Source organism: Microtus ochrogaster, linkage group LG5 (assembly GCF_000317375.1).
Source record: "Microtus ochrogaster isolate Prairie Vole_2 linkage group LG5, MicOch1.0, whole genome shotgun sequence".
In the NCBI taxonomy this organism is placed as follows: Eukaryota; Metazoa; Chordata; class Mammalia; order Rodentia; family Cricetidae; genus Microtus; species Microtus ochrogaster.
In genome coordinates this window covers 48,384,702-48,408,934 of record NC_022031.1, presented here as the reverse complement: position 1 = coordinate 48,408,934, position 24,233 = coordinate 48,384,702, and the positions used below count along the sequence as shown (strand labels likewise).

Genomic DNA, 24,233 nt, shown 5'->3' with positions numbered 1-24,233 from the left:
TCTCTGTCTCTCTCTCTCTCTCTCTCTCTCTCTCTCTCTCTCTCTCTCTCTCTCTCTTTTTCCCCCTGCTGCCTATAGATCAGGATATAAGACTCTGAACTACTTCTCCAGTACCATGCCTGCTAGTTCTCCATCACACTCCACACACCCACCATGATAATAATGGACTACCTTTTTGAAACTATAAGCAAGTTCCCCATGAAATGTTTTTATTCATAAAAGTTGGCCGCTGGGCGGTGGTGCACAGGCCTTTAATCCCAGCACTCGGGAGGCAGAGACAGGTGGATCTCTGTGAATTCGAGGCCAGCCTGATCTACAAGGGCTAGTTCCAGGACAGGCTCCAAAGCTACAGAGAAACCCTGTCTCAGAAAAAAAAAAGTTGGCCTTCGTCATGGTGTCTCTTCACAGCAATAAAACAGTCACTAAGACACTAGCCACCTAAGAATTTTGAGCCATTTGGAGATGAAGCTGAGGAGAGATCTTTACTCCCTGCCCCTATCTCGCAGGTAAAAATGCCACCTCCAAATGAAGGTTAATGTGTGATTAATTCCAAAAGCTAAGGAGCAGGCTGATTCTTATGTCATCCACTTTTGAAGTAGCTCCTTGGATTACTGAGTTTTCTCTCGTGTGTGTCTAGGGAGCAAGCCTGAGACACACTGCAGCAAAGTAGAAGCTATCTTCTTTGTCCCTGGGTCGCCAGTGTTCTCAAAGACAAGGGTTCAGTGTTCAAGAAAAGATAAGCTTTACCTTCAGAGTAAACAGGACACAAAGGTCATGAAAGAGCAAATAATAAAAACATATTCCAACATCCAGATGAAAAGGGCAGAAACCTGAATTAACTTCTGTGTTCAGATGCGGGAAGTACCTAACTATATTCTAGAAGGTACGGTGGAGAATTAGCAATTGAAACAGCAGCTGCTTTTGGATTATGATATTCAAAACGGATAGTCTAGTAAAGGCAGGGACAGGGGGAAGGAAGACACTGGCTGCGTCATATGGAAAGATGAGTGTAGCAGACAATCCAGGTCTCAAAGGCTGTTAGGTTTATATTTGATCAATGCCCCTTGCACAACTCAGAGAACCTAGAGAGAAGAAAAATGCGGATTCTCCTGGACTGTCGCATGTTCGGGCCAATGACAGTATGGATGAGGCAGTACGAGGCCCAGGTGACAGGAGCAGAGCCCACTCAGTTCCTCCCATGGGCTCTGGCAATTCAGAACAATGATCTAGTGTCAAGCAGCATGAAATAGCATGACCCTGAGCCTCCTTACATGAGAATGTAGGACCATCTTGGTCCACCAAACCATACCCCAGAATCAGAAACCATATCAAAGCCAAACCTTTCCCTGAATAGAATGATTCGGAAGGTCCAACCTGCAAAGAAATCAAAACAAGCCAAAGCGAGCCTAGCAAAACTCAAGAGTGCCCGCATCCCAGGCCACACTCTGCCCAGCACTTCAAGTGATGGGTTAATAAATAACACAGATATGCGCATGGGAATGCGCACATGCACACACACATATGTTCGCACACATACACGCCAGGTACCTGGACCTTCCCCTTCTCACCTTCACGGCAGCCGACACAGATGGGACATTGCCATACTGGACATGCTTCCGGAGGTGGTTGCAGATGGCTCGAAGCGTTGGGTGCACTTCCACGCAGAATTTACACTTGTAGCCCACCACTTTCCTCTCCTTGATCTTTGGCACCTCTTCTAAGTGACCGAAAGGCTGGTAAAATATAGTGGTAGCCATCAGTACACCACACCCTCCCATAAAGGCAGGCGTTGCACTCTTAGACTTAATTGGATATTGTACTTTAAAGAGGTTAAAAACCAAGGAGACAGAGGCAAGTATTTTATAAAATCAACTTCATCAGCCATGACACATTGCCTACTAGACGCAGTCACTGGAACCCAGTTAGGCTCCATCTGGTGAGGAGCGAGGATGTGGAGAAGCCCATCGTAACTGCTACTAAGTTACCTTGGGCTTTCAGGTCAGTTTTGTCTACGCAGGTGAAATGTTGCGCAGCTATTCCTTTAACGAACTTCTTGATTAAAATTAAAAAAAAAATCTATTCCTTGAGATGTTAGTTTCCTGACACAAACACTGGAGACCAATCCATAGCTGAGAAGGATTAAGGATACCGAGAAACAGCCCATAAAATGCCTTCGGAAAATCAAGCATTGTCTAACTAGGCTTCAGCATACACTACTTGGCAAGAAGACATACATAGAAACCACCCCAAACCTTCCCTGGGGAGCCATGGGAGGAGTCAGAGGGAGAAGGGGAGGGGAGCAGGACCGTGGAGTGGGGTGAGTATAGAACGGGGGATAATCAAGCTCGAAATGTTTAATTGACTTATTGAGCTCTCTGGCAAGCTAAGTCACTAGGAAGCCTGCAGCAGTTTGGCTGGCACCGAAGAAGTGCATGTGGGCACCAGTGATGAGAGGCCTCCTGGGGGAAGGGAAATCAAAACATATCCTTACCCTCTCTTGTTTGAAATCTGCAAAAGCACCATCTGCATATTTCTGCTTGCTCAAAAGCTGTTTCCTCCTCTCCTGACGTTTGGCACGCTTCTGGAATTCCTCATTGTGAACGTTCAAGTGTGAGGTCAGCTCGGCTGTGCTTTGCAATTTGCTATCGCAGTGCTTACACTGGAAGGTGGAGTTCTGGAAGCGGGGACCGCTGCCGAGGATGACGAAGTCCCTCTTGAGGTCCCGGCTGTGGTGGTCTGTGTAATGCATGCACAGCAACTCGGCCGTGCTGAAGGACAGCTTGAAGCATTTGATGCAGCGGAACGGGAGCCACTCGACGTCCTGAGCTTCGCCCTCCATCTCGGTTCTCTCCAAGCCGCCTCTCTCTTCTTCTTCCATCAGTGGGGGTTTCTCGTGTTCGTCTGCATAGACAGCCGTGAAGTAGCCCCCCAGCTTGCTGGCGTGTTGCTTCTTTGGGAACACCCCTGGGTGGCGCTTCATATAATGGGACACGATGCCTTTCTTGCTAAAAGACTGGAAGGAGCATAAGGAGCACTTTTTCTTCTCCACGGCCCGCCGCAGCTCCTCGCTCAGCTGAGGGGAGTCGTCTTTGGGTGGGGATGGGATGATCACCTTGTTGGGTTTGTCGCTGATGGTCCTGGAGGCCGCAAGGCAGTGGGTGTAATACGCATCAATGTCGTGGCGCTTCTGGTAGTGGGCTGCCAGTCCCTTGCGGATGGGATTGGTGTAGGCACACAGGGCACACTTGAAGAGATTGTTCTTGCCCTCGGGCTGGGCACGGACATTATTGTGCTTGATCCGGTAGTGCCTGGCAATGCCCTTCCTTGTGGAACAGAAGTACTTGCAGAGTTGGCACCGGAACACAGTGTGGGAGACCAGATGCGAGGTAGAGAAGTGAGAAGTAGACATGGGATCCTCTCCCACCTCCTCCTCCGTCACTGAGACCTGGGAGGGGCTCACTTCAGTGGTTATCTCAGGCTCCAGGGAGACAGGCAGCTTTGGGGGAGATGGGGAAAAGACGTCAAACTCAGGCTGGTTGTGGTACTTCTCATAGTGGATTTTGAGCTTCTCCAGCGTGCCGTGTGTGTATGGACACAGCTTACACCGGTAGGCACCGTACCCTTGTTTGAAAATCCTGCTCGTCTCCTCCACGTCATTCTGGGTTATGTCGGCAGACTGCTCCACATCGTGCACAAAGTCCTCGGCGGTCACCTTGATGGCTGGGTGTCGCTTCTGGTAGTGGGTTAGGACGCCGTGGATGCGAGTGTTGATGTATGGACAATGCCTGCATTTGTAGACCGCCCCTGGGTTGATGTCGATATCCTGTGCGAAATCAGCAGCCTTCACTTTCATGCCTGGATGCTTCTTCCCATAGTGGGTGAGGAGGCCGTGCAGGTTGTTGTACTCAGACTGGCACACAGTGCACTGGTACGGGGTGGAAGAGATGGCGGGGTTCGCTGAAGCCAGATGAATGCTTTTCTCTGGGGAAAGTCTTACATCCTCTGGGCACTCGGCTTCCTGCTCAGGGAGGGGGGTGGGCAGGCTGTTTTCACAATTCACGGGGCCTATTAACTCCTCGGGTGCAAGGATGGCCTTGTCCACGCCATCTTTCTCCTTGATGATATCCAGCAGCACGGACTCGTCACCGTTCATGGCCCAGGGGTGGAAGGCTTGGTAATGATTGGTGATGTCCCAGATGGAGACAGCTTCAAAAACACAGTCCCTACACCTGTAAGTTTTGGCTTCAGCTGGCATGGTGAGTGTGGGAGAGGATGGGTCTGGCCCAGCCCAGAGTTTGGTAGCCATGTAGGTGTAATCTACATAGTGCTCCGGGTGCCTCCTTTGATAATGCAGGAGCAAGCCACTGGGCTCCATGTGGGAGTAGATGCACCACTCACAGTGGTAGCCAGCTTCTATCAAGCCATCCAGGAACGCCCATCGCATGATGGACGTGACGGTGGCCTTCAGGGCAGGGTGGTCTTTCTTGATATGCTTCCTCAGGGCATAGAAATAGGGGGAGGTATACGAGCACTGCCTGCATTTAAGCGCTCTAAGTTTTGTCTTGTCCCGCTCCATACCAGAAGCCGGGAGAAGCACACAACTGGCAGTCTTCTGGTTTCGGTCACAGAGGCTTCTGATGGTGGCCGTGTGCTGCCGGATGACATCTGCATTGGCCTTGAAGTCCCGGTGCTTCTTCTGATAATGAATGAGGACACCTTTGACCGTCCGGTTCCCATAATCACAGTGCTGGCAAAAGAACATCTCCGTCTCCACGGGAGGGCATTCTCCCTCAGAGCTGCTCCGGTTGAGCTGCATGGGGACAGGAGGCCGAGGGGAATCTTGGAGCCCTTCGGTCCCTCTCAGCATTGCTGCTGTGGGGGGGGCCTGTCTGATATATTTGGCAGTGACCTTGATTTCTGGGTGTCTTTTCTGGTAGTGGACAAGCACCCCCACAACCGATCGGTTGCTGTAGGAGCAGTGTTTGCAGTAGTAAAGCTCAATGCTGAGGTCTGGTGGTGGGGGCTGTGGGGGGGGTGGGGAACCCATGTTGGACATTTTGGGAGACAATGGAGCACCCACCTCAAATGATAATTGGGAAAGGGCAGAGCCTCTGTCCACAGACACCATGCGCATGGTTTTCTGGATCCTAAAGTACGAGGCCTTTTCTTCAGGGTGTTTCTTCTGATAGTGAACCAAGACAGAGTGCATGTTGGGGCTTGCAAACGAGCAAACATCGCAATCGTAAACGACCACCGTGTTGACTGAAGGGTCCTTCTGGTTTTCACATTCTGGAGTAAAAGTCTTGGGAGGAGTGTTTTTGTTAAATGCAGCGGGCATACCACCACCACCACGAGCCACGGGAGTGGATGTCGCCATGCTCTTGGGAGCCGAATTCAGAATCTCCCGCAGGGTCTGGGACTCAGCATTCAGCCCTTCCTGCTGCTCGACGACATAGCTTGAAAAGATCATGGCGTTGTTGATTTTGACTGTGGGATGCATTCTTTGGTAATGTGGCATCAGGCTCCTGACATTTGGGCTTGTGTAAGAACAAAAGCGACATCGGTAGATCAGGTCCGAATGGTCAAAATTGAGTACATTCATGGCCTCTGGGTGATGCTCACCATAATGCTGCTGGAGGTCTTCAAAGTTGGTGTAGTCAATGTAGCATTCCAGGCACCTGTACACTGCGCTGTGGTCATTGGGATCCAAGATATACCTAAAGCTAAACTTAATGTAGGGGTGCATTCGCTGGTAGTGTGTGCTAACACTCCGGGCAGATTTGTTATTAAAGTCACAGTGTTTACAATAGTAAAGCCTTCCAGAGTCACCGAAATCTGTATTTTCACTGTTGTGTTCCGTCCCATAGATAGGGGGTTGAGTGTTCAGCAGGGCTGCGTTGGACACTTGGTGATCTTTCAAGCTTGTTGAAGAGCCGTAATAGTCCTCTTCATCTTCAGAAAGCGTGAGTTCAATCTCGGCCCCATTGGTGGCATTATAATCATGGGTGATACTTCTGTAGCTGGGCTCCTTCTGGGACTCACTGGTGTCTCTGGCCCAAATCTGTTGGGCTGCAAAGGAAGCAGGAACCTCCAGGATGGGTTCTGCTGGCTCCTCTTCCCTGTCTAGCTCAACCTCTATCTCTACTTCATTGTCATCCTCTTCCTCCTCATCGTCCTCGACATTGATGATTGCGTCCTCCTGCAGTTTGGTTTGGTTGATTTTGCTCTGCAGGTTGCTCGCTATCTCGTCAATCCTCGTCCGCTTCTTCACGGGCGACAAATCAAGAGGAAAGTCATTCGCCAGCTTCCTAGAGGCCTTAGCTACAAAGTTATTCTTGGAGGACAACCCAAGAATTGAGGTCTGACTTTTCTTCACAGTGTTGCTGGAAGAGGGGTGGCTCTCTGTCTCGTTTTCCAGTGGTAGGCTTGAAGGCTGCCCCTCGAATTTTGGCAAGTTGTCACAGAAGGAGTGCTTGTGTTGCTGATGGACTCTTAGCCCTTTTAGAGTCATGGTGGAGTAACTACACATGGTGCACTTATAAGGGTGCAACGGTGGGACCTGTGTGGGTGGCTGTGGCTGCTGCGTCGGTGGTGGCTGTGACTGGGGTGGCACCTGGTGTGGTGGCTGCAGCTGCGGCGGCGGCGGCTGGGATGGTGGTGGTGGTGGCGGTGGCGGCGGCGGTGGCGGCGGTGGCTGTGGTGGCTGCTGCTGCTGCAAGGGATCCAGCATGACTCCTGACTTCCTACCGTTGATGCTAGCGCTCTCGTAAGAGACCATACCTTCGTTCAGAGAGGAAGAGAGGCTCTCGCTCTGCGAATTCACGGCGTCCCAATCGGACGTACCCGTGTGACACTGTTTGTGAGCCCCCAGTTTCAAAGAGCTCTTGCAAGTAAATGGACACTCATCACATTTGTAGACGGCGGTCTTTCCAGACAAGTGGATGTTTTCTATGTGGCGGGAAATGCTGCGCCGATGCATGGTGAGGAAAGGACAAAAGGGACACTGGAACCGATTCATGAACCTTCTGAACGGAATCCCCTTGGTCTCTAACAGTTTGTTGCCGTCAGAGCCCATCAGCTGCTCTGCAGTCAGGCCTGACGCCGGATGATCCATAACGCTTAGGCCGTTCTCGCTGTCTACCTCATTGAACTCCTCGTCAGAGCTGGAGTCATTCAGAACGCTGTTCGTGTCCAGGTCAGCCGATGAATTAGTCAGGTCAGACGTTCCATACCGGGACCTGTCTGTCAAGTTCACAAGGCCAGAATTATGAGGTGACTTCGGCTTCATCTGAGGGTAAGACATAGAAGAAAACTTGGAAGCTGAAGAAGAATTGGGTCTCATGATGGAGTTGCCGACGGAGCCCCTGAAATTGGAGACATTAGTGTTGGGCATCTCCCGGCTTGCGGCATTCATGGACAGGTAGGGGGAGGTGGACGTGGGGCTGGGTTCATTATTATTCTGCACTTCCGGCGCATTCGTCCCTTCTTGCTGGCCCCTGACGTTAGAAAGGATCTTGACCATACTGCGGTGTTTCTTCATCATGTGGTCGCACCAGCGCTCTCGGCGGGGGGTCTGGTAGCTGCACCACTCACAACAGAAGTTGCCGCGAGACTTGGTCAAAGGCTTAACCATGGATTCTAAGATGCTGCGCTCTACAACCTCCGCTGGGAGTTCCTTGCAGGGGTCCTGCAAGGACACGGGAGGGACTACGGGGTCTGGCAGTGGGGCAGGGGCAGGTGGTGGCGCCGCGGTCTCCTTCAAACTGTTCAAACTGTTTTTGTGGTACATCTTCTGATGCTTGATGATCCTCGCCCTCCGAGGCGACTTGTACGTACAGAACTGGCAAGAGAAGACCTTTCCAAATCCCTCGTGCATCATGATATTATAATTTAAGGATCCTGGCACAGGAGGTCCTGGTGGACTCCCTTCAGCTTGAGCTCCATGGACCTTTCTAGTATGTTCTATGAGGAGATTTTTTGACCTGAAGTAGCGTACGCAGAACTTGCACTGAAAAAATTTGTTGGTTGGTTTGGGATTAGGGGCAATATGCTGACCGTAATATCCTGGACTGTGGCCATAGTAACTTCCGCTCCCCAATGCAGCTGCACTTTGACCTAAAGAGAACATTTAAAAGAAGCAAAATGAGAAAAGTAAAAGAGAATATAAGATTCACCACACAAATCAGCACGGTTACAGTTTTTCTGTAAGTATCACATTCAACAGGCACGATGACTCAAGATGAAGTCCTGAAGACTATCCACAGAGCGCTAACAGTGAAGATGTCATGGATAGTTATAGGTACAGAATAAAGAAAACTTTCATCAACTGTAAGATTTATTCTAGAACTTTCCAAGATTCTTTGTTTTCAAACTTAAAAGTAGGACACACAGGGACAGTACAGGGATCATCTCCTAGGATAACTAAGAGAAATAGGATATCTACATAGTAAAACTAGCTAATAGGGAGTAAGAAAATGCAGAAGCTACACATAAGAACTATGGTTTCCAGTTAATAATAATAATTGTCGTCATCATCATCATCATCATGGAAGAGCAATTAAGCTCTATCAGACATGGAAGTTTAGTGTAGGATTACCTGATAAATCTTCCGCAATCACAAACTCATCCTTTATAGAAGAAAACTCCACCTCTGTCTGGTTGCCAGCATTCATGGACCCAGACGGTGGCTCGTCGTCATTGTCCTCTCCAACATCCGTGGGCTGCAAGAACGCAGTATGGACATCCTGGATGTGTGCCTTGAGATCCTCATAAGACGGGGCCCGGAAGTCACAGCCATCACACTGAAGCACCTCCATGGTCAGGGGCTACCCTCTCACATCAGGAACCTGAGGGGGAAGACACAATGATGCATCACGAGGAGGGTGCTCACCACAAACCTTGAGAGGCGACAGCTTCATGAAGGAAATGAAAGCCAACATCGGTACACTTCCCCTGCTCCTCTCTGCCAACTCGAACGCTGGCCACAGAAAGGCAATCAGATACAACAGAGACAAAGTCCTTGATTTCCTAACTTCAAAGGAAAGAAACCCCAGATAAATGTTTTCTGCCTTGACAGATCTTCAAATGCCACTTGTCAAGGAAACATTAATACTTCAAAAGTTTGTGCCATTTTTTGAGTTTCTCCACCACATCCAGAATCCTAGGTAACTTAATATTGATTCTGATTTCTTCTTGGACCTTTTCTTTTTGAACTAGAATCTTCTTAGAAGGAAAGAGGACATACCCAGAAAAGGGCAAGGAAATTTCCATTTCTTTCCTCCACTTCCATCTTATTACATTAGTGTTTTAACACCAAATGCTAATAGGATTGGTTCTTAGAAATGGCTGTGGCTTTTCGTACTGCTTTTATTATTTTAATAACTTTATTGATACTGGGGTTCACATCTTTCTTCCGTTCCCCAAATAGTGCAGCTCTCACCCATGAGGTAAGTGGTTATTCGCTCTTTTACTACCTACCAATTAAAACCTAACAGCTTCTCCAATCTAATTAGGCCATAAAATATTTCTCATGAGATTTCCAAGCAACCAACTTTAGATGACAGTTCAGTTTCGGGTTTCGGATTGTACTTTGGCACTTTGGTTTACCAGAAGACCACAGAGACTAGTAGTTCTGAAGAGGGGCTTCTGAATCAAGGCTTTCCTTTTCCACTCCATTCCCTTTTACAAGCGTCAGGTGTACACTTAGATACAAAACAACAACAAAATCAACCTGGGAGCCTGGTGTGAAATAAAGCAAAACGTGGTCCATTCATCTTATTCTGTACTTTGCTGCGTGACTAAAATCTATGGAAAGCCTCATGCTAACTCAACGCAAAGTCCCACCATGAAGCAGTCAAAAGCATACTGGGAAGGGGGGCAGTTCTTTTGATGTTAGCATATGTTCCTACAAGGAGATAACTGGTTACTATCTGAACGAGTAAGTTGCCACCCGAAGTGCATCACAAGCCCTACGAAGTCTTTGTCATCTAGAACCAAGTGTCTTAAGAATTCAAGCTGCAGCCAAATCTTTTTATGATGCCATTTTCTATACCTCACATAAAAGTCACGTGATTTCTGCTGGAGGAACAAAGTCCAGTCATGACTGGAAGTGTCAGTGAAGTGCAAGGAGCCACGGGCGTGAGGGTTTTCTATCAAAGAATGCTTCAGCCAGGAGCCTGCTAAAGCAAGTTCTGCCCAAGTTCATTTCTGGACAGAGCTTCGCAGAGTGAGACAGAGAGAGACAGATATTTTGCCTCCTCTTCTTTCACCCAGAAATTTATCCTATTTCAATAAACATTGAACTTGGGCACCAGAGTCCTTTTAGCTAACTAAGTCTCAATATTCCAGATACACGAGCTTTTATGTCTGAGCACCACCAGCCTAAATTGTGTGGAAGAGGTTGCTATCAGCTCTGGATCAAATTACAGCAGTCGCTGAGGCCCCACCCCACTTCTCCTTTCGCTCAGTCCATTAGACCTGAAAACAAATTTTTCCATGGTGCAGACGACTCCTGCATTTAGAATGCTTCACAGGAAGAAAAAAAAAGCAGATCATCCAATACGCACTCCCCATCCCCCAAGCTTAGTCCTTTCATCTCAGCCAAGCAAGCCACAGCTCTGCTGAATGTGTTTATCACACTTCCAGGAGATAGGAGCTCCTGCGTCACTGAACCTCTAAGACTCACTAAGCTGCCCTAGTCCTCTGAGCTGGAGGAGCAGCCATTTTAGCTCAGAGCCTCTCCTCAGTGCACAACATGGCTTCTCTTAGATTCTACTAGGCTGACAATCACCAGTGAAACGCTACAAGGGCAGGCTGGGCTCCTAGGCTCTGCTCTTCCCAACAAAGAAGGAACTGTTTTCATTTCTTCCCGAAAAGCAGCACCTTTCTCCTCCTCAAATGCCATTCACCAAGATCTCCAAAGGCTCTTTTATTCCATGACTGATAGGCTGGTCCGTTCGTCCTAAGCAGAATCCTGGTTAGATCAGGACGTCCCTGGAGCAGATTTAGGGGTGTCCTGGAGAGGGGACCTCCAGAATGCCTTGGTTTCTTGGGAGGCGTCCTTCCACACACAGAAGACGGACCATCCGAGGCTGCTAGCCAGATTCCAAAGTCTAATGACCTTTGTTAATCACCAGCCAGCCTGTCTGCCTCAGCAGACCCTGCCAAAAGACACACCCTTCAACACAAAGGCTGTAGCTATTCCTTTAAAAAGAGGTTCTGTGAAAGCTCCATTGTGTAGCTCAGAGGAAAACAAAATCCCTTCCCTTCCAAACTTCAAGCCTTTAGAAATAAGGCAACAAAGGGCTTTCTGCTGCGTCTCTTTTGGAGACTTTGAGCCTAGCTCGCGCAAACCATCCACAAAAATGGCCCAGGAGAGCGGATCCACCTTCAGCATTGAGGCAGCCCAACCTCGAGATGAAGTTCGTCTCTCCACACACTCCTCTAACATCCTGGTGTCTTCTGAAGCTGTTATCTGTCAAGGATGCTAACCTCATTGGATGCAAACATTAACAGTCTCCTTGTTCTGCTACAAAGGAGATTAAAGGGTTATAAGATCAGAAGGGGTAAAAAAAAAAAAGAGAGAGAGAGAGAGCCACTGATTTGGAAAAAGAAAGACATGATGAAAGTGATTTTCTAATGGGTTCTAGCTTTAATGTTGTTGCAGTCTTGACCTCAAAAATAGCTCAGAGCCTTAGATGAGGTTAATCTCCAGGCAGCTCATGCGGCCACCAGCAGGTAGAGCTGAGTGGCCTTCAGTCTGATGTTCGCACCGATACTGAAAGGAGAATGTAGCCTACTTGGAAAGCCATTTTGTCTTTGTGTACATGGCGCTCCTGAATGCTGACAGGAGAAGAAAACAGAAATGGCTGGCATGACCCAAACAACCTAAGGAACTTGATATATTTAGGAGACTGTAGAAGTACACACGGGCAAAGCCGCAAGAGCAGCGGGGTGGTAGGAAAGGACAGCCAGCAAGCTTGCTAAAGGTGGGGATGACCCATCCATCCATCCTTCAGGAGGTATGTTTGTGGAGCAGGGCATAATCCTCTAAGAAGCCAATAACATGGGGGAGGGAGGAGCCTGTATCTTTGACTGTTTCATCCACTCAGAAGAGACTAACCTAGCAAGCGCCTGCTTTGAAACAGCGATTCAAAGAGAAGAGCCAGGCTCTCCTATTTACCTCATTTAATCACACACGCAACTACGAGATTAACCATCTTTTCCTCACTTACCAAATCAGCACAATCAAGAGGAGAAATGGAATTCTCTGAACCAACTGAAAAGAAATGTTGTTTTTAAAGGTCAGGGGGATCATTACATAAACCAAACAGACATCCCCACCTCCTGTCCCTCCAATATCTCCAGGCTCCTCAAGGTCAAATTCTCTTCCTTCAGAGAGCTCCACATCTGATGTCATGGGATAACACCTGTGAAGCAAGGATACCTCCTTCTAAAATGCCCTTCACCCCCAGTGACCAGTTCTCAATACAAGAAACTCTAAGCCATCTTAACTGTTCCTCAAACTAGTTTTCATGAATGATTTCTTTGCTTCATCCTTCAAAGTCTGAATTCCAACTGCACTGTTCGGCTGAGAAACTCCCAAATCCATTGTCTATGTTTAGCAATGTCTTGAAGACATACCGCCCATGCTAGAGGTCTGGGAAACACACAGAGGAACGACACATCCTGCCCTTTCTCCAACTCAACACTCATTTTCATTGATGCCGTTGTCCACCCACTGGTGCTAAGAACTTCGGGGTCCATTGTACCCCAGGTTTCCCTTCTGGGGAGAAAAAAGCAGTCATTCCAAGTGCACAGAGTCACTGTGCGTCGTTCCAAGTGCACATGTCATTGGAGGCTGGAGGTGTCCTTGCCGCTTCAGGGCCTTCTCAAGAGCCCTGACACTTTCAACCCTTGTCCAGGTCAGCTTGACCAACGCTCCTCTTCTCGCTTGGTAGCCAAGAGTAGAAGGTGGTCTTTAACTGCCTCCAGGAAGTGGCCAAATGAATCCAACCCAGGCTTGCCTGTCTAATCCTCTCGCTGACCGCAGGACTGCAGAGCAGAAATGAAGCTGTGAAGCCCCACAGCCATGTGATTAAGTAGCAACTAATTATAACCTTCAAAGCCTTTGAGAACCAGATCCAGATATACCAGAAGGCGCTCTTTCTCTGTCCACTCCAGAAACCTACTTTCATTTAGAAGATAGCGAACTCCCCAGACCTCCTCAGTCACAACTCTAATGAAGGGCTCGAATTAATGCTGGCTGTTTGTCCTTGCTTCTCTTACTTTCCCCTGAGGAAAAGCGTGAATCATCCAAGGAGAAGATAGGCAAGAGAAAGGATGCATAAATCCCAACAGTCGGGCCAGAAATAGAGAAAAATCAGCAAGCTAACCACCCCCATGAAAAACTGTGTATTTACCGGTCAGAGGCTATTCACACAATGAGGTCAACGGGCTAGGAGATGGAATAGGCTGATATTTCTAGAAACAAGCCTAGAGCCTAAGAATAAGACGGAGACGTCAAATACTAACTGACAAATTTGTAAATTCGGGGTTGTTACTCTTGGCAATGAAGGGTGTTTTGGGTCGTTATTAATCATGTGCTCTTGCTGGGGCCAAAGTGAAAGGTCTACTTATTTAAAACCATTGAAAGACTCTTTCTCAACAGTACTAATTGGGAATCTGAGGTGGTAGCTCTTTCAGAAACAGTACTGAGAGAATGCAGCTACAAACACAGATTGTTTCATCATATAAGCCCATTTTTCATATGCATATTATAGCTATATGTAGATTATATGACTATGCATTGGCGAACTAGCTAATTTTTTTTTTTTGGTTGAACTTGATCTCTGATGGTTTAGCAAGACCTAGGACAGGCCTGTTCTGAATCAGCACAACTGGTGTGTGTGTGTGTGTGTGTGTGTTCCATTCCCGTGTTAGTTAAGAAAACAGCAACAAAGGAGGCCAACACCAGGCTCCCTTCATTGATCCCACAGCATTCGGTAGTCGTATAGATCGTGGCTCAGCATGTGGTGTCTTCAAATGTCCTATCAAATGTTTATACAGTTTGCTACATGATCTAAGCAGCGCTGTGTGCTCTTGGCAATTTACCACATTAACGGAAGGTTCAACTTATCAGGGAGGATAAATAATTAAGGAATTCAGAAGGGAGACACAGCTGTTCTTGAAAAACAAATTTTGAGAAAAGAAGAGAGCAATTTGCAGTCATATATATATATATATATAACCCCCCCCATATGAAACCGAATTGAAACAGTAGCAGGAAATACCCTGAGACCAAATCCTGCCAATGCATGCAGCCTCTGCGGTACATGACCAGTCTTGTCCATCTGCAGGACCTTGTACACAAACACAACGTCTAAAGCAAGCAATCGACAGATTAGCAACCCAGTCACCGTCCGCACAAGGATGAGAGTCTCCAAGTTATCTCTTATTGTGGGATTGCTTTGCTAAATAAAGTTTCCAGTGTCACAGAGCACGCCAGAGTAATATTTCACAACGAATACCTGGGGAGGTCATCATTAAGAAGAGATGAGCATCAAGAGCCGTACTTTAAGTAGCTAAAAAATGTCAGCTATGTAAGCAAGAAGTGATCCAGGCTGAGCAACCTGTTACGAAAGCGGGTAGTGAGTGTCATGTACAGAAAGATACTACGGACCTTGTGGAGAATTCAGGCATTCCTTTGCAATGATATAAGGCGAACTGAGGCCAACCAGCCAATAGGCAGTCTGCCAACACTCCTGTCCTTAGCAAAGGAAGCCTGTGGATTGAACACGAAGATAAAAAGAGAGAAAGGACGAGAAAAGAAAGGAAGGAAGCTGGGTGATGTCTTAGCAGCTTTAGACTTCATTGTCTATAAAGGCAAACCTGTTGTTCACCAGGTAACTCTTAGTTCTGAGAAGTGTCTGGGGCCATTTTTTTGAGATGTGGTTTAGAAACAAAATGAAGATGCCTCTCCCACACTAAAATTCTCAAAATGCAACCAGGACAAAAAAAAAAAATCAGAACCTGGCTCATCATGTTCTTTCAAATAACGGGAAAATGTTCTTGGTGTCAAATAAATAAATTAGAAGTGATGAGGCCAGAAGGATTCCCTGAAATGCCATGAGCTCGCAGGGAAGTTCTTTGAAAACTTTGAAGCCATTCTTACCCTCGAATTTCAAACAAGAGAACTGATTTCTCTTTTCCAGAGCCAAATCTCACCCAAATGGCAGAGATAGGACATCGCGGTGTTCCTTTATAGAGTCCTCAGAATGCGGACTAGGTTTGCTATACACACTTTCCACACTATGAGGAATCTCATTATCAAAATTGTAAAATGAAAGGGAAGTTGCAGACAAGCTGCTGGGTTTTTATTGCCGAGCTGATTAAGACACAAAGTAAGCAGAAGCCTCCGTGAAAGCCATCTTCCATGTTAAGAAAGACCAAAAATGAGCATTTCCTCTTTCCTCAGGGGTTTGCCAGTCCAACTGGTCTTGGACATTGGATGAGCCCTCACAGCCCAGCCCGAACTGCTCCTGGCTTCTAGGCCCCAGTCATACACAGCGACACCAACTCTCCATCGGGTGTCAATGATGGAAACCATCCTACCGTGTATCTATTGTAATTCGAAGGCAATAGCTGAGAACAGGTGCTGACTTGTGGCGTATTTAAGAAAGATTTGTTTAAGAAAGATTTGTCGGAGCAACTCCTTTTATTTGGGGAAGGACCCACACTCCCAATCTAACCGCTTGGGAGATTTGTTCACCTGCTGTTTGCTCAAAAAATTTGGACAAGTTAATGTGTAACATGGATGGGATAGAAGATCATACAGACCACACTTTCTCTTCGATGTGGAAATTCAAGTTTGCCACAAAAAAAGATAGATCCTGAGTAGGATGTTGGGGGTAGAGGTGGAGAGAAGATGGTTAGCAGGGTTGGATAGAGTTGCAAAGATAAAACTTATTTTTTTCTGGTGCTAAGGATCAAACACAGGCTCTCATACATGCTAAACACTACTGTCTGAGCAACTTCCAGGCCTTTGGGTGGAATGACTTCTAATCTTCCATATAGTACTGGGGGGTAACTTTAGCTGACAATAGCTAATTGAAAATCTCCAATAAATAATAGGGAGGATTCCAAATGTTGCCATACAAAGAAATGATACAAGTGAAGCAATAGATATGCCATTGGCTTCAATAGGATCAACACGGACATATTTAAAAAAAATCACACTGTACACCCAATAATATGTACAATCAATATATGTCAATTAAAAGCATATTAATTTCTTTTTTTTTTCTTTTTGGTTTTTTTGAGACAGGGTTTCTCTGTAGATTTTGGGGCCTGTCCTGGAACTAGCTACTGTAGATCAGGCTGGCCTCGAACTGATGCCCGTCTTGCCTCTGCTTCCCAAGTGCTGGGATTAAAGGTGTGCACCACCAACTCTGTCTTTTAATTTCTTTTTTTTATTGATATTATTGAGCTATGTATTTTTCTCTGTTCCCCTCCCTTCCACGGCCTCTCCCCTTCAACCCTCTCCCATGGTCTCCATGTTCCCAATTTACTCAGGATTTCTTAACAATAAAAAAGAAACCATCAAACTAGATACACTCTTTACATGAGAACTGACCTAAATCTACCTGAAAGGGTTAGACCATGACACAATTGCCCTTCCAGACAGGTTTCTTTTCTCACACAATGCTAAGCATGACAAGACAGGGCTGCTCAGAGATCTAGCATTGGGAGTGTGTGCTCACTGGAAAGCCAAGCCATGGTTGGGTCTACAGGGCCCTCAAACAAGGTTCAGTCTTTATTTACAAAGCATTCTAAGATGGGATGTTCTGTTTGGTTCATATATTGATCTTCTCTTGGCTTCTACCATAGCATAGCAGAGCCTTTTTCAGTAGACTGTGTTCCTTCTTTATCAAATTAGCAGCCCCCCCCCAAAAAAAAACCCACAAAACCAAAACCAAAACAAACCAAAACAAAAACAACATACCATTTATTTACATAAGAGACTAATGAGTGCATAATAAATGGGATTTTTTTTCTCTTGGGTTTGTTTTTGTTTTGTTTTTTGAGAATGAGTCTCAGGCTGGTCTTAAACTCACTACAAAGCTAAGGATGAGCTTGAACTTTTGACCCTCCTGACTCTACCTCCCCAGTGCTAAGATTATATTTGTGCACCACCATGCTTGGTTTATGGAACCAGAACTTTGTACATGGCAAACAAGCCCTCTAACAATCCAGTCACGAGGAGCGACGAGGAGACTGTCTTTGACAGCTAAGGAATATTTATTCTCTTACAATTCCCAATATATTTTTCACCACATCAATGTGCTCTGGCCATCTGCTGTCCCCCAAGAACTACCAGCAAAGCCCAATGTCTGCCCATGAAACTCTATGGACTTTTGTGACCCCGTGGAAACACTACTGTGCTTAGACACTTGGCCAAGCCCCACATTCCAAAATATCTTTAAGGATAAGACCCACTTCTGTCCAAGAAACTTAGATATGCTTGCTGTCTGATTCACTACTGTGCCATTAAAGAGAAAGAGGAAAGAAAGAGCTGGCGGGTGAGCCTGCAGGAAAGCCTATCCAGCCAATTAAAGAATTTGTTGTCAGGTCACTAAAACCAAAAAGTGACAGTAGGTGTTATGTCTCTGCCTGCCATCTTTATCTTGAGCAAGTCTTCTGAGGCTCTTCCTTTGATCGTTTGACCAAACTAAGAGATTAGACCATGATATTCAACCTTTTAATATAAAACGCCAGTTTTACAAGATTTCTTTCTTGCATCTGAACAGCCACTTTGCTGATTGAGTTCATTGGGTTGTTTTTTACCATTTTCCTGTGGCTGTCTTTCCATCATTCACGACTGTACTCAAAGACTGTCTCCAAGGTCTTCTCCCGACAACCCCATCTAATGTTAGGCACTACCTTCCCCCGTGAGATGCCCTTCCCACGACTGCACATGCTCAGTTTCTCTCAGGCTTCCTTCTTTCCTTTGTTTCAGGTTTGATCCCCATCTTTCTGCCCCCTGGCACACACACACACACACACACACACACACACACACACACACACTGGAGTATTTCAGTTGACTTTGTCCCTGATAAATAAATCGACTGAAAACAGGCCTATCTGTGTTTTCCACATCCGTCTTGTTCACATTGTTATGTTCAGTCCCGGGGACAGAGTTATTCAGTACAACAGGCACACAGCAAATAGAAGTTGAACTGAAGTCATGGAAGGGAATAAATGAGTCAGAGCTTCCAAAAGACCAGAGTCGAACATACCACAGAAGACTGGCCATTAGCGTCTGCAAACCCCATGTCACCAGCAGTGACTCCAACCAGAGCCAATTCTGCTCCCATCATCTCATGAAATGAATGAGTGAAAATAGACCCATATCTATCACCAAGCACAAAATTCAAGTCCAAATGGTTCAAAGACCTCAACATAAAGCCAGCCACGCTGAACCTTATAGAAGAGAAAGTGGGACGTACACTTGAATGCATTGGCACAGAAGACCACTTCCTAAATATAACCCCAGTAGCACAGACACTGAGAGAAACAATCAACAAATGGGACCTCCTGAAACTAAAAAGCTTCTGTAAAGCGAAGGACATGGTCAATAAGACAAAACAACAACCTACAGAATGGGAAAAGATCTTCACTAACCCCACATCAGACAGAGGTCTGATCTCCAAAATATACAAAGAAATCAAGAAACTGATCATTGAAAGAAAAATTACCAATAAAAAAATAAAGTACAAACCTAAACAGAGAGGTCTCAACAGAGGAATCTAAAATGGCTGAAAGACACTTAAGGAAATGTTCGATATCCTTAGACATCAGAGAAATGCAAATCAAAACAGCTCTGAGATTCCATCTTACACCTGTAAAAATGGCCAAGAAAAAACACTGATGACAACCTATGCTAGAGAGGTTGTGGGGAAAAGGGAACACTTCTGCAGTGCTGCTGGGAATGCAAGCTGGTACAACCCAACCCCTTTGGATGTCAGTGTGGCGATTTCTCAGAAAATAAGGAAACAACCTTCCTCAAGTTCCAGTAATGTCACTTTTAGGTATATATCCAAAGGATGCTCAATTGTACCACAAGGACATGTGCTCAACTCTGTTCATAGCAGCATTGTTTGTCATAGCCAGAACCTGGAAACAACCAAAATGCCCCTCGACTGAAGAATGGATAAGGAAAACATGGTACATTTACACAATGGAGTACTACACAGCAGAAAAATGACATTTTGAATTTTGCAGGCAAATGGATGGAGCTAGAAAACATCTTTTTGAGGTAACCCAGATTCAGAAAGACAATTATCACATGTACTCATTTATAAGTCATTTTTAAACATAAAGCAAAGAAAACCAGCCTACAAACCACAATCCCAGAGAACCTAGACGACAATGAGGACCCTAAGAGACATACATTGGATCTAATCTACATGGGAAATAGAAAAAGACAAGATCTCCTGAGTAAATTGGGAGCATGGGGACCATGGAAGAGGGTTGAAGGGGAGGGGAGAGGCAGGGAGGGGAGCAGAGAAAAATGTAGAGCTCAATAGAAAATCAATAAAACTAAAAAAAGAAAGAAAGGAAGGAAGGAAAGAAGGAAGGAAGGAAGGAAGGAAGGAAGGAAGGAAGGAAGGAAGGAAGGAAGGAAGGAAGAAAAAAGAAAACTATTGAAGCCACATTACAGCCACTGGGTGATTACTGACATACTAGGAATTCCAAGGCTTCTTCCATGGAAAAGGAATCTCCAGTAGACTTGTTCAGTTCATGTAGATATCACACTGCTAAGCTGTCTGAATTGATAGATACTTGTGCCACTCTGGGGACCATATCTCCACCTCCACTACACTACTTTATGCTTCTCTACAAAGCACAAAGCCCAAGAAGCATTTCTCCCCCGTATACACAGACACTGTGTTCATCAGAGGAAAGCTGAGCACACTTATGTAGGAGCAGCTCCTCCCCCTTAGCTATGCTGTGATTTGAGCCTTCCAGAAGAATCTACTCTAAAAGCTGATTATCTGCAGGCTCAGAACATGTACTAGACAAGAAATCTTAAAAGACTAGCTAGCCCAACCTGCTCCAACATCTTCCTCTTTCAGATTATAAATGGAAGTCTTAAGAAAAATAACCTATCCATGACTTCCTGGAAGGGACTTTTGAAATCCAAAATTTGAGAACGGAAGTCAGCAGTAAGGGCATACATGCTTATTAACAGCTTTTCCCACTTCAAGTCATGTTTATTCTCAGCAGAAGGATGAGTTTCCTCACTGGGGAAGCAGACCCTGTCACTCCAGCGCCTCCTCTGCTCTGAATTCAGACCCAGGAAAGGCGCAAAACCTGTTGCGTTGCATCAAAGACCGTCTTAGGTGTGCAAGCGGCGTGTCCATCCTTTTGGAAAGCACATGGGAAGATTGAAAATTGCTGACAAAGGTATGAAGAGAGGAAGGAGCGCTGTAGCACTGAATTATCTGTCTTCAGACTCCAGGTTCACGGAATCAGAGCAAGGTTATGCAGGAGCTTTATGCCTACCAAATCCACCCTGTGAGAAACATCGTTTTGTTTCTCACAGAAAATGTGCTCTGTCTTTGTTGACTGAAGAGCTCAGCTGAAAGAGCCTTAGGGACACCTGGAAATATTAGGGTCAGATCCATGGAAGGCAGAAAGCAGAAGTGCAGTTAGAAACACCTGGCAAGGAAGACAGCTTCCCCGTGGTTTATCCACTGAGCCATTGAGACCAATAAACACCAGAGTGTTGTTGGTAACTCTCTCCAAGTCAAAGAACACATTTTCATCTCAAACTCACTGCGACGTGGCATTCCTTCCTTTCGTTCTTTCTTTCTGTTGTTTTTCGAGACAGGGTTTCTAGGTGTAGCCACGGACGTCTGGAACTCACAGGCCAGGTTGGCCTTGAACTCAAGAGATCTACCAGCCTCAGCCTCCCCCAAACGTTGAGATTAAAGGTGTGCCCCACAAATACCAGTTAGGGAAATCCCCACCCTCAGGCTGTTCCTGTTCCCCTTTACAACAAAATTAGCCAGACAATAAAGCAATGGCTGGGAAAGAGATTAAACAACCCCGGAAGGGGATTAAACCAGACCCTCCCCAGAGGTGCTACCCTAGACTTCCCTCAGACCTCCAGCACCACAGGGTTTCAGGAGGCCTACAAAGGAGGGAGAAGGCTGGCCTAGGGTACCACGCTAGCTATTCAAAAGACTGGCTCCCTCAAGTTCTTATAAATGTGCCTCAGTAAACACAATGGTTCACCCAGCTGAATTTCTCACTTTGGTAGGACAATGTCTTTCCCATCTGGAGCAAACAGATATCTCTTTGCTTTATCCCAAGAAACATCCCAAGACAAATGTGATTAAATGAATACTAATTAGACAGTTTTAAAGACCCGGTAAGAGGCTGGGCGGAGGTGGCCTTTAATTCCAGCACAGCGGAGGCAGAGGCAGGTAGACCTCTGTGAACTCCTGTTCAGCAAGATCTACAAGAGCACATTGGAGCACTGGACAGGAATCTCAAGGTCCAAATCAGGAGCAGAAGGAGGGGGATCATGAGCAAGGAACTCAGGACCGCGAGGGGTACACCCACACACTGAGACAATGGGGATGATCCTTCGGGAATTCATCAAGACCAGCTAGCCTGGGTCTGAAAAAGCATGGGATAAAACCGGACTTACATAGCGGACAATGAGGACTACTGAGAACTCAAGAACAATGGCAATGGGTTTTTGATCCTACTGCACATACTGGCTTTGGGGGAGCCTAGGCAGTTTGGATGCTCAACTTACTAAACCTGGATGGAGGTGGGCGGTCCTTGGACTTCCCACAGGTCAGGGAACCCTGATTGCTCTTCAAGCTGATGAGGGAGAGGGACTTGATCGGGGAAGGGGGAGGGAGATGGGAGGCGGTGGGGGGGGAGGCGGAGATCCTTAATTGAATAATAAAATTTAAAAAAAAAAACAAACAAAAAAAAAAGAGCTAGTTCTAGGACAGCAAGTACTATTACACAGAGAAACCCTGCCTTGAAAAATAAAAACACCAAACAAACAACAATAACAAAAAGACTGGGTGACCTTTTGGATCAGAATACTTCTAAGAGTTGTGTAAAGCCTTAAGACTCTAGAATCTTCCAAAATGGAAGCTGTTGTGATGAATGAGCCTTCTCCACAAGACAAGTGGGCTGGTGTCTGACTAACAGGGCAACGCAAGGCTAAACTAGCAATAAGAAACCCCAGAAAACACAAAGGTGTTCGCAAATTCCTCAAAAGAAGGGTCTCTGCATCAGTCCAGCCAAGAACTTCCAGGGGAGGTGGGTGCTGCTGCCAACCAAATCTTGGCTAAGGGAAAATATAAAGGAACGGGGCTTAAACTTTAAAATCAGAGTTCAGAGACAAATCATTAGCTGTGCTCTTCCTTACAACACAACCAGGATCCCTTAGACTGCTGGAGGACTCCAAAAGAAAACAAACCAGTCAGCCTCAAACTCACACGTTGGGGAGAACTGAGCTGGGCTTAAGGAGATTTTACTACCCAGAAAATGTAGGGGTGAGGAAGGGGTCAGAAATGGTTCTAATAGTTACATCTCAATCAACAAGTTAAAAATATACTGCAGGAAGGTACAAGGAAGAAATGGCATGGAAAAGACCAATGAACAATCTCTTCAGGAAGAACAGGACACAGAAGAAAATTATTATATACAGCAATTAACAGAAAGTCGATGGAGGATGAGATCAAAGATGAGCTGATAAGACATCAGAATGAGATCAAAGGCAGCTGGCACTTGAAGAAAGAAACTGATGCCACAAATAATACCACTGTAGAACTAATAAATATATGAAAGTTAGAAGAGGAACAATCCGCAAACCAAAAACAAAGTTGATGATATGGAAAACAGTCTTCAGAACACTGCGCGAGAGGCAGAGAGGAAGGGGACAAGCAGATGAAAGCAGGTAGGGAAGATGACAGATAGGGGCTGAGCAGAGATCCAACAGACAGATGAAACGGAGACTAGAAGTCGACAGCAAAGCAAAACAAAACAAAACACGCTCAGATCTGGGGATAGAGAGTAGTTAAGACGACAGAGCGGCTGACGCTCTTGGAAAAAGTAATACAGAGTCGTCAAAACTGAGACACGTGGTGATGGGGGCTTCAAAGGGGAAACACGAAACTCTAATCACTTTGGGACATACAGGGGAAATGCTAAGTGGCCTTTGGGTTTTTCACTGAGACATTCAGCAATGGCCAACAGTGAGGCAGTGTCTACACAGACTTGAGAAAAAAAAACAATTAGGACCCATGTTGTCAGTCCCCAACTAAAACGCCCAACTGAGTACAAAATTAACAAAAATGAAAACAGAAGACAATAGCATATTCACGATTAACTCCTTTTCAAAGGGCTACTCAGGGCACTAAAGCGATGGCTCAGAGGTAAACAAGAGTGTACCTCTTGCAAGGGCCAGACCTAGATTCCCAGCACCCACACTGGGCTGCACACAGCTACACTTGGGGACCTGAGACCGCTGACCTTTTCAGACGCCTGCACTCACGTGCACACACCCACACAGAGACAGATAATTAGAAATGAAATTTTAAAAAGTACTCCCTGGTAAGCGGTACGCTCGAGCAAAAAGTTCCCAGCTCGAGATCTCAAGAGGGAATGCTCAAATCAGTGGAGGCCGTGTGCACTGAGTCCACTTGCACTTTCAACCACAATCAAATGATTTATAACGCTTGTGAACAAAATATAAACTTTTAACTGAATGATAATAACAAACGATTCTGTAATAGCCCCCAAAGTATACACAAGGTTAAAGAAAAAAAATCTTCAAAATATTTTAATAAAATGGCAAAGAGGCGTGAAGAGGGTAACCATATTTGGGTGAATAGTCATAACCCATACAGAGTACTGTGTAAGTAGCTGATAGTGAAGTTAATAAAATTCATGAAAGGGGGGAAGGGGTGGGCTGTGGCTCAGCTGGTAGAGTTCTTGTCTAGCCTTCACGAAGCCCTGGCTTTGATTCCCCACACTGCGTAAAATTATGGAGCCACACATTCCTATCTTCTTAGTGCTCAAGAAGTGAAAACAGGGGAATAAGAAGTTCAAGTTCAGGCCGGGCAATGGTGGCGCACGCCTTTAATCCCAGCACTCGGGAGGCAGAGGCAGGCGGATCTCTGTGAGTTCGAGACCAG

General features: G+C 46.1%; 1 protein-coding gene across 4 annotated transcripts in view; it reads right to left on the bottom strand.

The window, feature by feature from the left end:
* Znf462 (zinc finger protein 462) overlaps window positions 1-24,233 on the bottom strand; it is a 136,858-nt gene that overhangs the window by 70,012 nt on the left and 42,613 nt on the right. For all 4 annotated transcript variants that reach the window (XM_026786575.1, XM_026786576.1, XM_005362195.3 and 1 more), the window contains exons 2-4: window positions 8,597-8,846; window positions 2,492-8,115; window positions 1,569-1,733 (exon numbers count right to left, since the gene is read on the bottom strand). In XM_026786575.1, coding sequence (XP_026642376.1) covers window positions 1,569-1,733; window positions 2,492-8,115; window positions 8,597-8,816 — 6,009 coding nt within the window. In that variant the 5' untranslated portion in view covers window positions 8,817-8,846. The remainder of the gene's footprint in view (window positions 1-1,568; window positions 1,734-2,491; window positions 8,116-8,596; window positions 8,847-24,233) is intronic.